This window comes from Semicossyphus pulcher, unplaced genomic scaffold, assembly GCF_022749685.1.
Source record: "Semicossyphus pulcher isolate SPU_LCO1_2020_fin unplaced genomic scaffold, fSemPul1.0.p SCAF_14, whole genome shotgun sequence".
In the NCBI taxonomy this organism is placed as follows: Eukaryota; Metazoa; Chordata; class Actinopteri; order Labriformes; family Labridae; genus Semicossyphus; species Semicossyphus pulcher.
This window is the reverse complement of record NW_027211648.1, coordinates 17,605,216-17,620,177: the sequence shown is the minus strand read 5'-3', so window position 1 is coordinate 17,620,177 and position 14,962 is coordinate 17,605,216. Positions and strand designations below refer to the sequence as shown.

The 14,962-nt window shown below is 41.6% G+C and overlaps 2 protein-coding genes across 2 annotated transcripts; both read right to left on the bottom strand.

The window, feature by feature from the left end:
• Positions 1-111: 111 nt before the first annotated feature.
• On the bottom strand, positions 112-8,725 carry LOC138591018 (zinc finger FYVE domain-containing protein 1-like). The gene is made up of 11 exons (XM_069661507.1): positions 7,816-8,725; positions 7,231-7,735; positions 6,150-6,364; positions 5,789-5,895; positions 5,583-5,691; positions 5,378-5,475; positions 5,038-5,155; positions 4,777-4,947; positions 4,373-4,553; positions 4,151-4,264; positions 112-2,508 (listed from the first exon to the last, which is right to left on the bottom strand). Exons 1-11 carry the CDS (start codon positions 8,323-8,325, stop codon positions 2,276-2,278), a joined length of 2,361 nt encoding a protein of 786 aa, XP_069517608.1. The 5' UTR covers positions 8,326-8,725; the 3' UTR covers positions 112-2,275.
• Positions 8,726-10,918: 2,193 nt separating this feature from the next.
• On the bottom strand, positions 10,919-11,765 carry LOC138591342 (rho-related GTP-binding protein RhoV-like). The gene is made up of 3 exons (XM_069661906.1): positions 11,606-11,765; positions 11,460-11,518; positions 10,919-11,374 (listed from the first exon to the last, which is right to left on the bottom strand). Exons 1-3 carry the CDS (start codon positions 11,763-11,765, stop codon positions 10,919-10,921), a joined length of 675 nt encoding a protein of 224 aa, XP_069518007.1.
• Positions 11,766-14,962: the final 3,197 nt, after the last annotated feature.

Below are 14,962 nucleotides of genomic sequence, written 5' to 3'. Positions count from 1 at the left end.
GAGCATGGATAATGTATCAAATGAAGCTCCTCCCATAGACCATGCAGTGCAAGTGGCACAGAATATAAACATGGAAGCTTGGGTTTAAATATTTATTAAAATAATTATAAATTATTTATCATCATCAATAAGCACCAAGCAAATATTTTTTTCCTCCCTCACTGTTTCTGAAGCTGCAGCGTTGGAGAGGAATGCAAGCAAGGCTGATAATACTCAGGCTTGCACACGATCTTTTCCTCCCACATACAGTACTGTAAGTGGTTTGACACAGGGAGGTTTAGACACACACACACAAGCACACACACACAGACTAAAGACTTTAAAGACATGGAGGCAATACCAGATTGTGTTTTTAACAAACGGGAGGTGACAGAACTATAATCTTAAGCAAATCTTCCACTTCTTTATCAAATATTGACACACCATCACTCCAGGTAGTTTCCAACAGTTTTAATGGTGTCAATAATTCCTGCTGGATTTGTTGTGTGTAGGTGAGAAGTGTCGATAATAGCACCCAATCTAATCGGAAAAAAACTGGACATCAATAATTGCATCTCTTAAACATCACAAATGATATCTGAAGCAACAGACAGCACACATTTGCATGGGAATAAACTCCAGTACAAGTCATCTGCCATGATGTATTACCTATTCTATGCTGTGCAATATTAGCATCTCAGAGAAGGGTGTGTGTGATGCAACATTCAGACACATAAATCTATTTTGAGACAAGGCAGACACAACATCTTCTCATCAGACATCAGAACCAAAAAGTTCCACGTTCGGAGCAAAGAAAGGATTAACTTTATCTACAGAGGTTACAATCGACAAACTTCCTTTTTTTTTCTCATTTTTCACAACAAAATACAAGCATGTGTGTTGAAGGCATCACATTGTGCTTTGTAAGACATCCAGACGGAAGTCATTACTCAATCAGTCAAAACTAGTAATGATGCAAGAGAAGAGAAGTTAAAGCTCTCAGTCACTAAATATGGTCTTGATTTCTTTTGTTCGCTCCACATTGGAGCATCAATTGTTCTGTGAAAGGCTGAAAGACAAAAACAATATGAGGGGGAAAGGGGGGCACTACAAAGTACAACATACAGTAAGTAATGTCAAACAATACAAAGAAAAAACATCTCTCAATAATGGATGTAAAGTAACGGAAAACAAAAATGTGTTGACCTTTGTCAGATTGTGTAATTTGTAAAACTGGTCAAAGAGAAATTCGGCTAAACAATATCCAAACAACCAGCCAGGCAGCGACTGTAAATGTTCCGAAAACAATAAAAGTCATGATGTCAACAAAGCAAATTTAGACATGAAAAACATACATGTTATGACACGTGAACACTCAAAATGCCGCTTGTTAAAAGAGATGGTGAGGTTTATTCAGAGGTCATCCTCTGAACAGAAAAAGGCCATGGATTTCTCACACTGCCATGCATGCCAGAGTGCTAATAACTTTTTTTTTTTCTTCAATACATAAATAGCTTTTAACATTTCAAATGTACACTCTAACGTAGTTCTATGTCTTCATACAACCACAAACATGATAAAATATAAACATTATACCAGCACAGACACAGTGACCTGAATGATTTTTGGCACACCAGATATCCACGCTCAGGACCCACTGCAGCAGATATCAGCTGAGTTAGCGACTGTTTTCATCATGTGGATATCTGGATTTTGGCCATGGTAAGCAACAGCCTATAACAGCTGAAAAAGGCTTAGTGCAAAAACTAAAATGTTGCAATACAGCATGCAATGGAACCTGCAGTTACACCTGCACGGGTTTAAAACATCTCCTTGCCATTACATGTACGACATCAGAGAAACAACGCTCATAAGAAGAACTGCTGGGAACTAATCACACCAACCCCGTGGGGTTCTCAACTAACTAATATTCTTTAAATGATACATTTTTTTATATTTTCTGATAGTAGAAAAATAGCTCAACAGCCTTATTTAACGCAAAATCAGGGATTTGTGTCTGTAAGAATCAAAATATTCACTCTGTGAATAATCAGAGTGGAAAAGCACGTTTCACACTCAGTCAAGTAACTCACATGTTCTGGCTGTTCTACAAAGGCCACAGGAACTCTGAAATCCCTAATCTGCTAAATGTCCTATATAAAGTATACGCCTAGAACTTCCTTTCCGCAGATACGAGACAGAACCATTAGAGGAACAGAGGTAAGCAGTGTCAGACTGCGAGCTGAGTGAGCGAGTGGTTCTCTCCGGTGCTCCGAGGAAGGAAGGCCGTCCCCTGTTAAAGTTCTCCGGGTTTCTGGTTGCAGGTGGCGCACACGCGCACAGGGTGGTCCCAGCCCCGCGACGGAACCGAACGACGCTCCGGGGAGCAGTCGTCGCACACTCCTTGGCCACAGGCGCGGCAGTGGTGCTTGGACAGCTTGGCAGTGAAGTCACGCTGGCAGTTGTGGCAGGACAGGATGTCCTGGTCAGGCACCCAGTAGGCAGGACGAGCTGCGTCTTTCACAAGGCCTATAGGGAACAAACATTAGCACTATGAGCTAGGTAATAAGGGCACACTTAATGAGTACACTCATGGTGGTCACTTTAAACACTATAATGCAGACATTTGGGAACTGCTTTGACATTTTGGAAACAAGCTCTTGAGGGATATTTCTAACACTTTCATGTCTGTAAGGTTAGCTTAGCATAAAGACTAGAAACAGAGGGAAACTGCTAGCCTAGCTCAGTCTGGCACCTTTCTGGACCAAGAAAAGTCAAGAACAAACCTCGCTTCAACTCCTGTAATGTGTACTTATGAAAATGTCCAGCCATTAAATTAATAGAGGTGTAATAAGGATATCCAATGAACTACATTACATTATACCCCCTTCCCCTGCTAAATATGCTGCAGCGCTTAAATATTTTTCATTTTAAAATACTGGGCTACCATCAGTAAGGTTTACCGCTACTGTTGATATCAATTCTGTGTTACCATAGCTTTACTTAAGCTTTATCCGTGCTTACTTTTCCTCACCCCTGTTTGAAGTGCACCTTAAGTTCAAGAAAAATGAGGTCCTTGGTTTGGGTATCCATGGAAACATGGAAATAAGATTTGGAAACAAGTCGGCTAATTTTGTTGTGATTGGATAAGACCTCGCTCTGAGGTATTTTTGGGTCGGGGATGGATATGGAGAGGGTTTCAGCAGGATATCAGGTTATGAAAAACATATTCATCTGTGCAATTTACCTGAAAATAAAGGCCTACAGTTGTTCTTATGATTATAATGAGAGGAATTGTTTTCTAAATATGATTAAGACATGCATGAAACAACAAACACAAGTGGAAATGAACACTATAGTTTGTGGTGAGTGAGTGCTGCATTCATTCTTGCCAACACTTCTCCCAAAGCAGCAGATCCAGTCCCTCAATCTAAAACAAGTATCATACTGACTGCTACAGAAATATTCCACCCATAAACACGGGACCAAAGTGCATCCTGGACGTTTGTGCAGAGAGTTTGGAGACGACTTTTTGCATGTCATGACAAGCTGCCTCCAAACATTTGGATCTTAAACAAATATCCTCGTTTGCAGCAGGAAGTCTCATAAAAAGGAATCGGTAAACAGGCTGACTGGTCGTCTATCTCACCTTTGCACGACTCTAAGCAGAACTGGAAGCCTGTGTTAAACATTAGGTAGCAAAGCACTGCCACTAATGTGTCAAAGGCAGTTTGGGTTTTGTAGTCAGTGTGTGTAGGAGGGTTTTCATTTAGTCCTATAAAACCATTTTATTTAGCAAAAGAAGTTCATCACGCATCTGAGTCTCAAAAATACAACATGATGAATCAGCAGAACACACTAACCAGGTTGGGAATCAATTGCCCTAGTTTGGATGTAGGTTAACGTTTGCTAATTGCACAGGCTCTATTACAACTAGGCCATTCAGGCATCCTGTATAACTTATAAGGGAGGCTTTGCCGGTCAGACTCCTGTGTGACATTTCTAAGAGTTCACGCTACAAACAAGACCTCTCTACTTTCCTTTCTAACTGTGAATAAGCACATTCAGCTCTGCCACCAGAGGGCATCGCACCCTTTCACTCACATTTACTGGGTCATTTATTCCTGTTACATAACAATCCTGTTTAGGCTTTGTGTTGGGCAACACTCACCAAGTGGGATGTCAATAGCAGTGACCACAACCCCTATGGTGTTGGTCACTGCCTCTCCAACCTTCCTCGCAAGGGTTCCGCCTTCCTCCTCCTCGAGCTCGGCCTCGAGCAGCTCTGCAGGAAGAAAATACTTTTGCTAAATCTGAGCCTAACCAAATGTTGACTGGCTGCATTACACACACAAAGAGGAGAAACATTCGTCATCATCGGGAGCGCGGTTACCTGCGAATGAAGCTCTCTGCTCGAAGCAGACGTCACAAACTCTGACAGGGGCAAGACCCCAGCCTCTCTCAGGGACGGGCGCAGCTTTAGAAGAGCAGCCGTCGCAGAATCCCTCCCCGCAGGCACGGCAGTGATGTTTGGTGTCGTTGTCCTGGAAGACTGCGTGACACTTATGGCACCCCTTGTAGAAGAGAAAACAACAGCAGCAGAAGTTGTTATTGACCTACAGCTTTAGGAAGGAGGAGACAATCTGAGTCTTTCCAGGTTTTATCTTGTGACCTGCAAGCACGGATTGTGTAATAGGCGCAGAACAGAACAGACAGTAAACATCCCTCTGGACATGAAAGTGTTGACTTGGCTGTTGGTGGCGGGTGGCAGAGGGAGGGGCTGTGTGTGTCACTCACCATGATGAGGGAGTTGGGTTTCCAGTAGGCTGGGGCGATCTGATCTGTCAGCCAAGAGGTGACGGCCTTCGCAGGCTTGACACTGAGCTCTGACACAGACTGGGCCACAAGGTTTACTCCATCCAGAAGACGCTGAGCGGCGTTGCTATTGTCCTTTAAAAAGCCATCAGACTGCAAAAAACAGACAGCTGGATGAATTTCTAAAGGTATTATAACAAGTAATTAAAAAAACAAGTATATTAAATAGCTTGAGTCTCTTACCCCTGGCCATACATGCTGGATCTCAGTGCGGACAACTGTGTCCACAGGGTCCTGGTTCCCGTACCAGTACTGACGGCTCCGATAGATCACCCCACAGTTGGGACATTCAATTACATACCTAAAAATACATAAATATACAATTAAGTCTCTGTAAAACATAAAAACACAGTTGTATCTGAGGGATAATTTCAAACATGTAGGCTTAATACAAATAGAAACTTGGCATTTTAGGTGGGAGTCTGGAACAGCGGTGCTAAAATTAGGCTCTGTAAAAAGGTAACATAAGCTCAAGTGAGGCCTAGCTAACACTAACGAACAAGGTCATTCATCTGCGACTCACCCAGACCAGGCGTATTTGGCCAGGCCCAACCAGGGAGAGTCTGAGGAGGCGGAGGTCTTGGGGACAACGATCACTTCCTTGCCACCTTCATAGCAGGCCTAAAAAGATGCACCACAAAGTCAACAACAACAAAAGTGAGGACAAAGACAGCAGTGAAAAAGAAAGTTATGTTCTACCTGAGTGATACATGTGAAACAGTGCTTACCTTACAGGTGTAAATACGATTATCATACTGAGGAGAATAACGACAACGATGCTTAGCCTCATGGCACACTCCTTCTCCTAAGTGGTTCATGCTGTTCTTGCAGCCAGATCTAGCAGAGAAAAGTGATATGTCAGAATGTTTTACAATCGAAAAAGCAAAAGATTGAAGGAAAGTAAATAGTTTACTAAAGGCAGGAAGATACTCACCCACAACTGAGGCACAGGCAGGAGCAGGTAAAGTACTCGTCGGGAAAGAAGCAGCTGTGGGCTACAAGCTCTCCTGTAATTTCCCCATTAAAGCGCTCACTCAATGCCTGTGGAGTAAAGATGGATACATTGAGATTAGCTAAAATCAGACAGAAGGTGTTGCACCTCATCAAGTTACACTGAAACAGTTACATGACAATTTTAAGATTAAAACTTTAACGTCCTTATCTGAATCCTAGAACCAGTTTATCATTTATAATCTCAGCTGATCAGAGTTGTTATCATCTGTTCACTGTCGGCTTCACAACAAACAGGCTGCTAAAAAGCAGGTCTGAAGCCAGCTGACTTTTCACAGCCCTACCTGCAGGGCTTTGAAGATGACCACGGGGGTGCGAGGGGAGCGGGTGGCGTTGTTATCCAGGAGCTGCTCCAGTTTGTTCTGCAGGCCACGGAAGTCGGTGGGGGGGTTGAGAGTCTGCGTGCCCCAGTACTGCACGGAGCTGAAGGCCTCTGGGAAACGGGAAAGCTTCTTGAAGCGCTCGGAGAGCAGACGATCTACTGACTCGGATGACTTATCTAAAACAAGATAACACAGGCGGAGGGATAATGTAGGAGGCAATCAGAATATACAGTAGATATTTGTTTATTGTTGCACTAGATTGAATATAATTCGCAAAATACAGTGCGTCATTGTTGTGAGAGAGAAATACTTGTTTGTGAAATATTTAATGCTACAGCATCGGAAATCTGTCCTAAAACAACACATATTTACTTAAACAATGAGCATATGTAGCTCATTTATCGATTCTCCTTCTCATGCATGAATTCTATTGTGTTTTTTCTCCCTCATAAGAAGTTTCCACACATTTATAGTGTAAAAACACAACTTGTTGATACTTGCTTGGAGCACAAACCTTCTCAGGAAACATGCCTCTATAATGGCAGATATGTAAATCTGCAAAGTTGATTTTCATACCATTGCAATAAGGAAACCAATAGCTCCCTGGACTTTATGAAAAACACATTTTACTTGCAGTGAACTGCGTGCATTGGGGAAACTGTTGACAGTAATGGAAAGTTTGAATGCAGCCTCTGGAGCTAAAAAGCAAAGATTCCTGGCATTGTCTTTCAAATTAGTGACTACAGCTGTAAAAAATGTGTAACTTTTGACTTCCCTTCACAGCAAGTGCATTTTCTTCAGAAAATAGTGTTTAAACATTTTAAAAATCTTGGAATGCAGATTGTTACCTCTGGTGCAAAAGAAAGAGAGAAAAACTCTGCAGGCTAATATTTGCTAAGCCTATAATTATCTGCAGCTCTAACATCTTGGTTTACTTTAAAGGAGCTGCCACTTGTTCCTTGCGATGAGGCAGGCCGACAGTCATGGTGGTGCTAATAAATATGTAACAGATGACACTGAGAAGCAGTGGTAGATATTTTACCAGAACCGAGCAGCTTTGTGTGGACTGTCTCATGAAAGATGACCACTGCAGGCCCCAGCGTGGACAGTGGGACATCCAGACCACAGCGGGCCGTCGTGGCCTTCAGTTCCTTGGTGAAATGCTTCAAGTAGGCGTCCGAGGCGTCCCCGAGGAACTTGAAGAGGTCATCATGGAGGCGGTCAGCGTGGGTGCGGTAAATGATGAGGTCAGAGATGGCGAGCACCTTGAGCAAGAGACGGGTCCTCTGGCCCTGTTTGGAGCTGTTCCCCAGCAGCCCCTCTGTATCAATGACCACTACTTTACGGAAGGGGTCGAACGAGGCCCACACGCCCACTGTGCACGACTCCTGCGTGGGGGAGGTTTTGAACACCTCTCTGCCCATGAAGAACGTGTGGTTCAGGGTGTGAGATTTGCCCTCTCCCGTGTTGCCAAAGATGGACACCACCTTCAGCAGCTGGTCGGGGTCGCAGCTCAGGCGCTTCATGAATGAACTTTCATCTTTTATCTTTGAAGACACAAGAATTTTGATGTTAAAATTTGTTATTTAAATGACAAAATGCAGAGTTGGGATGATAAGCAACTCACCTGCATTTCCTCATTCTCATCCACCAAGAGAAAACTGGAAACCTTCTCCAGAAGTTTTGCTCTCTGAGATTTGGTCTCATCGGCTATTTGGACAACAGGCGGGACGGATGTCTGGACAGAGATGACCTCTGCAGGTTTGGGTGGTGGAGGGTAAGAAGTAAGCTGGTGTTTCTTCTTGTTGCCTCCACTGTGGGTGCGTTTCTGACAGTCTTGGCACAAGTTAATTTTGCAGTTCTGGCAGCGGACCACAGATCTGCGACGTTTTCCATTGTCTCCATTACCTCCTTTGCAGTTGTCACAGTAGGGGACATGCCCTGGACCTATCTGAACGCGCTCATGGTTCTTCAGACTCTCCTGATTGTGGAGCTCGAGCTCACAGCGGACACACTGCAGGCTTTTGCATTCATCACACTCAAATGCAGCCTCCTCAGAGCCACCACAGGCATAACTCTCCTGACATATTAGACTAGTATTGACTCCCTTTTCTGAAGATGAGCCATGGCCACTCATCGTTTCTTACAAGCTAAACTTTAATACAGAGCAGTGCTTATTGTAACACCTTTGACAACACTTGCAGCAATTTCCTTCAGCAGTTATTGAAAAACAACCGGTAATACTGACAACAGAACAGACAAAGTAAAATAAACTTATTACAGCCTCATGGTACCAGGGCTGATCATCTAAAGTTTTAAAAATGAAACGATCACAAACAATGACAAATTATGTAATTTAGTGCAACCAACAGTGAGGCAATGAAGCAGCCGTCTCCTTGAGTAACACCTGATATCTTATTACCACCAACAGTTAGCTTGTTCATGTATTCAAGTTAGCCTTTAGCTTCAACTTAACATAAAATATATCTGAGGTTAGCAAATGAAGCCTAAATAATACTGAAAAATATATGCAAGTATCTCGTACCAACCGAGACAATGAACTCTCCCTGAAGAGATGAATGTGCAAATGTTGATGCTAACAACAGGCTAGCTAGCAAACTGACCCTCAACAGCTCGCTGGAAAACTCGGCGGATAATTTGGCAACAAAGCAGCAAAACGTCGCTCACAGCCTGCTGGTTTCGACGGACGGTTTCAACTTTTCCCAAAGAAAAGCTTTAATTAGCAAAACAACGAGCCCTCACAATTCACAGCCGTCCTAACAAGCAGCTAGCCTCCAGTCTGTCAACTGAGCTGTAACAACATATCAACAAAAACAACAGCCCGTCGACGTCAAAAGCTCGGATATCCACGGACTCTTTTACTTTACAACGGGAGGGAAATCCGCACGAGTCCGTTTAAAAAGTCTTTAAAAAGTGTTACTGTGTTTGAATCCTCCCGAGCAGTGTCATTGTTTTGTTCTTCAGCCCCCTCCCTGGCAGATCTCTCTAGCTACGTTATTTTGTTGCCAGGTCAGATCAGCTGATCAGATTATTTTGAGTCATAGGGTCAGTGGAGGGTAAGGAGTGAGTGCATCATGGGAAATGTAGTTCTACGAGATATACTAGTTGCTGTGACGCCCTTCAGCTTTGGAGACAATGTGAATTTAGAATTTTTTTTCTTTTGCAAAGATTTACAATACACAAAAAGACAAGATAACATGTAACAATATACAGTGCAGGAAGAGACAAAAACCCAATGGAATTATTTAAAGTCTAAACCTAAATAATGTAAAACAGAGAACAGCAAATTAACACAAGAAAAATAATATACCAATAAAAAGTGATGGCAAACAAAAATAAAATATATACAGTATATTGACAACAATAATTAAAATAGTTTCAAATTAAATCAAGTAAAATGAATAATGTGAGTATGTGTGTTTTTTAGAAAATTTGAGTTAAACTAAATAAAACATGAATACATGGAGAACTATACATTGAAAGAGTAGTAACAAAACAAAGGAGTTAAATGGTCTTTAAGACATCTTATAAATGAACAGTTCTTTGCCATGTCTGAAAAGCCATTCCATAATTTGGTACCTCGCATTAAAAAAGGCCTCTGCAAGCGAGAAATTCAGGAGGGTGAAGATCTGAACATTGTCGGGTTGGATAAGAAGGACCTGTGAATTAGCTTTAAAGTAGGACTTGAAATAGTCAGGTATATTTCCTTTACTTGAATGTATTTTGTAAATAAAAACTAAAAAAATATTTGTGTCATAAATAGAAAGAATCTTGAGTTTCTGAAATAGAGGAGCAGATGAGGTATATGACTTGGATCGAGCTGCAATCCTGATAAAACATTTCAGGAGGAGCAAAATCTAAATGTAAATGGGTTTTGTTATTTTCTCAAAGAATTTAACTTTTTAACATTCAAATATTATTTCCATGAAAATTATGGTTGCGAGGGGCACCTTTTTAAATCTGTTTTTCCCTAAGGCAGTTAAATTTAGTTAACCACTTGAAATATTTCTATACCAAAGCTCGATAAAATACTACCGATTATTACAAAACACAATCAAGTGGCAAAGTAATGTGTGTGATGATGTATTTGTGATTTCATGCTCCTCTGATGCATACAAATAAATACAGGCAATATAAAATAATAAGTTCTTGAGGTGGTTATGCAAATTGCTCCAAATAATCAAATAGATTGTAATGAATTTTAGTTTTTAAAGCAAACCTTAATTGCTGTAATTAAAGATACTCTAAAACTCCATGTGGGGGCATGTTTAAAAAGTGATTGTTGGAATCAAGCCTCAGTGTAAGCTTTCAAACAGAGGACAGATTTAAATGGCTTTTGTCTTGTAAATCAGCACTTCAAAGAATCAGCGGGTGACCATTTGTCCCAAATGGCAATTTGAATTTTCCCTCCATTTCTTCACTGACAGTGCTCTCCACTGTAGGATCTACAGACTGCATGTTTGCAGATTTATGCTTAAAACAGGAGAAAAGAAACACTACTACTGGCAATTAAATGCTTTACACTAATGTATTCAATACAAAACGTTAACACACAAACACACACATATTGACAGCAACATATAAAACATAAATCCAAGGAAGAGCAAGATAAGAGCAGAATGTGTAAACTTCCCAATACAATGAACTTTGGCATAAAAAACAGACTGTATCAGCTCATCTGAGTATTTCATCCACTCTCTGATCTCACATCAGATAAATCTGAAGATTTTCCTCCATCCACCATCACAAAAAGTCTTTAAACGTTTCAGTGGGCTGAGCTTTTTAGATTTTGCTCCTCCAGTGTGCTTGTGCTTCACAGCCGCAGTTATAGCAGAGTCAAACACATTTTTGAGGTTGTGTTGTGTCAGGGCTGAACACTCTACATAGTCCTGAGCTCGGATCCTGTGTGCCAGCCTCCTGGCCCGCCTGGAGTGTACTGGTTTGGTGCCCAAACGCTGGTCCAGATGAATGAGGACGTCCACATTGTGGCGAAGGTCTGACTGAGTCCCTACTAGAATGATGGGAGAGGTCGGGTTGCCAGCTCGGATCTGTGGAATCCATTTGGAGGTGATGTTGTCGAAGGAGACCGGGTTGACCAGGCTGAAGCAGAGGATGAAGACGTCCACATGGGCATAGCAGAGAGAGCGAAGATGTCCAAACTCCTCCTGTCAGATCATATATAATGAAAGATAAGGGACTAAAACTGGTATTTATAATAAATCATGCCACAATGTGGTGTGGCAAACCAACCTGTCCTGCAGTGTCTATCAGCTTGATACGAGTTGGGAGTCCATTCACATGAACCAAACCTGAAGGTCAAGAAGAGCAAACACAAGTTTTATTCTCTGAGTCAAGCATCAATTAACTTAAATTTTTTTTTTAAAAACTTTACTTACCGGTGAAAACATCAAACGCTGTCTGTCTGTACTCGCTGTTGTATCCATTAAAGATGTAGCTGATGATCATGCTTGTCTTCCCCACAGCTCCATCACCAACCAGCATGCAGCTCACCTCTTCCCTCAGTCTGTGTGTTCTGTCATGTCTCTGATAAGCCATGTTTTTTTAAAATTAATTTAATTATAACTCCATAATCTCAGCAGCTTGAAAAAGTCCATGCAGGAGTGAAGGAAGCTTTACTGTAAATGATGTCTTCTTGTCCCCCAGGAGGCCCGTTGGTGTAAAGGGCACCTCGATTTGAAAGAACAAAGGCGCCCAATCAGGGAGTGATGCCCCAACATGTCTGTTTCCGTTTGATGCAGATTTACATAGTCACACCCACCGTGAGGACCCCGGGCCCTGACCACTGGTAAGGACCAGCTGATTTGACCTTGAATGCATCATGAAAGAGTTGGCCTAGGATGCGAAGGTACACGTGCACTTCAAATAGTGTATTTTAAAGTGCGACGTGGGCTCCAGTTGACGGCTTCTACTGTAATATGAGATATTATAAAATAAAACTATTGTGTCTAATTAATTGAGCTTTGTCCTTGTAAGGTTTTGGTAAACGTTATTTTGACGCTCAAAAAAATCGTGTTGCTAGCCATCTCCAGTACTATACATGTACTCAATAATTGGGGGTAATACCATTATTGTTCGATAGAGGGAGGTGTTGCTCCAGCACCGGCTCCAGCATATTGACATCCACGTATGCGCTTCAAACAGATGCTGCTTTCAATTTCTTCTTGTTAGTTTCGGCTTCCAAACTGATTTTGAAGTAGATGTTACGAGTATTCACGGTTATTCAGACGCATATTTAACTATTTCCTGTATAATGTACATTGTTTTCTACAGCCCATTAGTGGTATTTAACTATGGCAGGATTGTTAATCCTTTAATTTTTCACAAGAGAGTTTTTAATTTCCTAAGTGCTATCAATAATTGTTATCATCAAATCACCATCAACACATCAAATCACAATAACTTTGGTATCACTGACAAATTTCATTTCCCCAGACCTGGTTGCCATCTTGTCTTATTGTTTGTGTGTTTTCCATTTATAAGTACAATTTTCTGAAGGCACTTAAAGGCAGCATGTGAAAGGGCAAAGGGCACAGCTGAGGGGGCATTGTTAGACTGTCAGCAGCTGCAGTGGACAACAGAAACCACATGTGCCATCTTTCATCCTGTCTTTTTCAGGGTGACTGGGTTCATAAATACGCAAAAATAAAATGCTTTATTTACTGAAAATAGAAGCCTCACAGTACTACTTTATAAACATGCACGTGCTAACTACATTGCAGAGCCACACATGATAATTATCATACCTTTATGAAAATAACAATCATTTGGAGTGTACACTGCAGATGCACCTTGACATATGCACCATTGTTTGACTATATTTTAGCACATATTGCACAAACAGACTTCTGGAGTTCTTTCAGCTGGTCAAACAGACCTAAAAACGTTTTTGCATATCATAAATAGGAAGGAATCTTGTTACTCTCTAGCTCAGTAAAGACCGCCTTACTGAACTTTTTTTCATCATGTTGTTAAATTGTGTTTGCAGATGGACTCAACAAAGTGTTGACTTGATGATAATGTGCTGAAAAAAGACCTGATTCTGATTGCGTGCCAAACATCCAATTACCTCACCTAATGCTGCCTCCTTTCCATGGAACTGCTTTTGTTGCACAGCTGCAGGGTTATTTTTTTATCAAGGTTGGACGTGCCCATGGATGATTCATTTTATGTACCCTTTAAATTTTGATCCCACAGCAGTTCTTGTGTCTAATTCTAATCAGACAGTGTCTTGCTGTAATTTGCTTTCATTAAAGTCTCTACTCTTAAGATTTAAAAGTTTAACTTTTTTTTAAATTCAAGAACTCAGACTCCACATTTTCCTCCACTATTTATTCTAACTGTAGTGCAGAAGAGTTATACAAGCATTGCAAGATTTGGTTTTAGAGATCGGGAAACGTTTGGGGCTGAAAACACAGTTTTAAACAAAGTGTTGTTCCTTATCTGTCTGAGCCTGCAGGAAACTCTGCGAGCATTGTGTTGTAAGGCCTCTGCTTCCTGTTTGCCGTTGTTTCTCTCTCACTCTTTCTCTTCTCCCTTTTCTCTCCCCCTTTTTTCCCACCACCTGCGGTGCGAGTGATAGAGTTTATTCCCCATGGTATGGCGACAACATCTGGTCCCCCCACCCCTGAAAACACATCATGTTGCCAGCTCGGCTCCCATGCTACACCTCTGGCAGCTGTGAGTCACAATGCTGTTCCTTAATTCAAGGTAAATGTCAAACACAGGAAACGGGCTTTAAATATCTCTACATCCAAAGGTTCTTTTTCCTGTAACAGCCACTTTTGTTATCATATATCAAACAGTGAGCTGCTCTTTACTGCAAATACAGGCTCTGTGCAACTGCTTGTAAATATGTTAGCATGTACCTTAGTTTGTGCAGCAGATGTCAGCAGCGCGCTCGTGACTTTGGTGGCTCAATGCCTAGAAGTAGTCGTTTTAGATGCATATCTGATACTGTAAACATGTTTTGTCTCTGCATTCTCACGCTCTCTCTCTCTTTGCATGACTAGACATGCAGAAATGTATCCTGACATAGATTTAAAGAGGTAATCTGCTTAGTAAGGGTGTGCAGCTTAGGGTGAGCCCCCAGAATACACACTTCAGGATTCATCCCACTCTTGTTTTCTGATTCCTGTGAATTCATGTACATATACACTATAAGAAAAACTCAAATACCCGTCATCTCTCCCTGAACTCTTGCTCTGTTTGTGCAAAAGTAAGCTCAGTAACTGTCTCGAGTTCTTTTCTCACAGCAAATCTGACAACAATAGAGAAATCTGTTAGAGAGGTGTTAAAAGATTACTCCCCTCCCTAAGCCTGAGATAAGCGTGGCACACAGTAGACAGGCCACAAAACAAGTGGCTGACACTGAGATAAAGTGATAAACAAGCCATTTGCATAACATTTCCCGCATAATGTCTCTTTAAGTAGATATAACTGAGGCTCTTAAGTGGTGAGGATTAAAGCAGGATGGGTGCAGAGACTGCACATAATGGAAACCCGTCCCCTCTTCTTCTTTGGTTCCTAGGTGTGACTTCAGGGTCACGGCTGGGACATGCTGTCACTTTCTATACATGTGTTCAATATAATCTGTGTGATACTGTTAGCGGCCTCGTGTCAAAGGTCTTGACCTGCTTGTTTGAGTTTGACACAAAACATAGACTGAGGTGGATTGACTCGCTTTGTGTTCATTGATGACTTGCAGTTATTGACCTTAGGGCATAGAGTTAGGA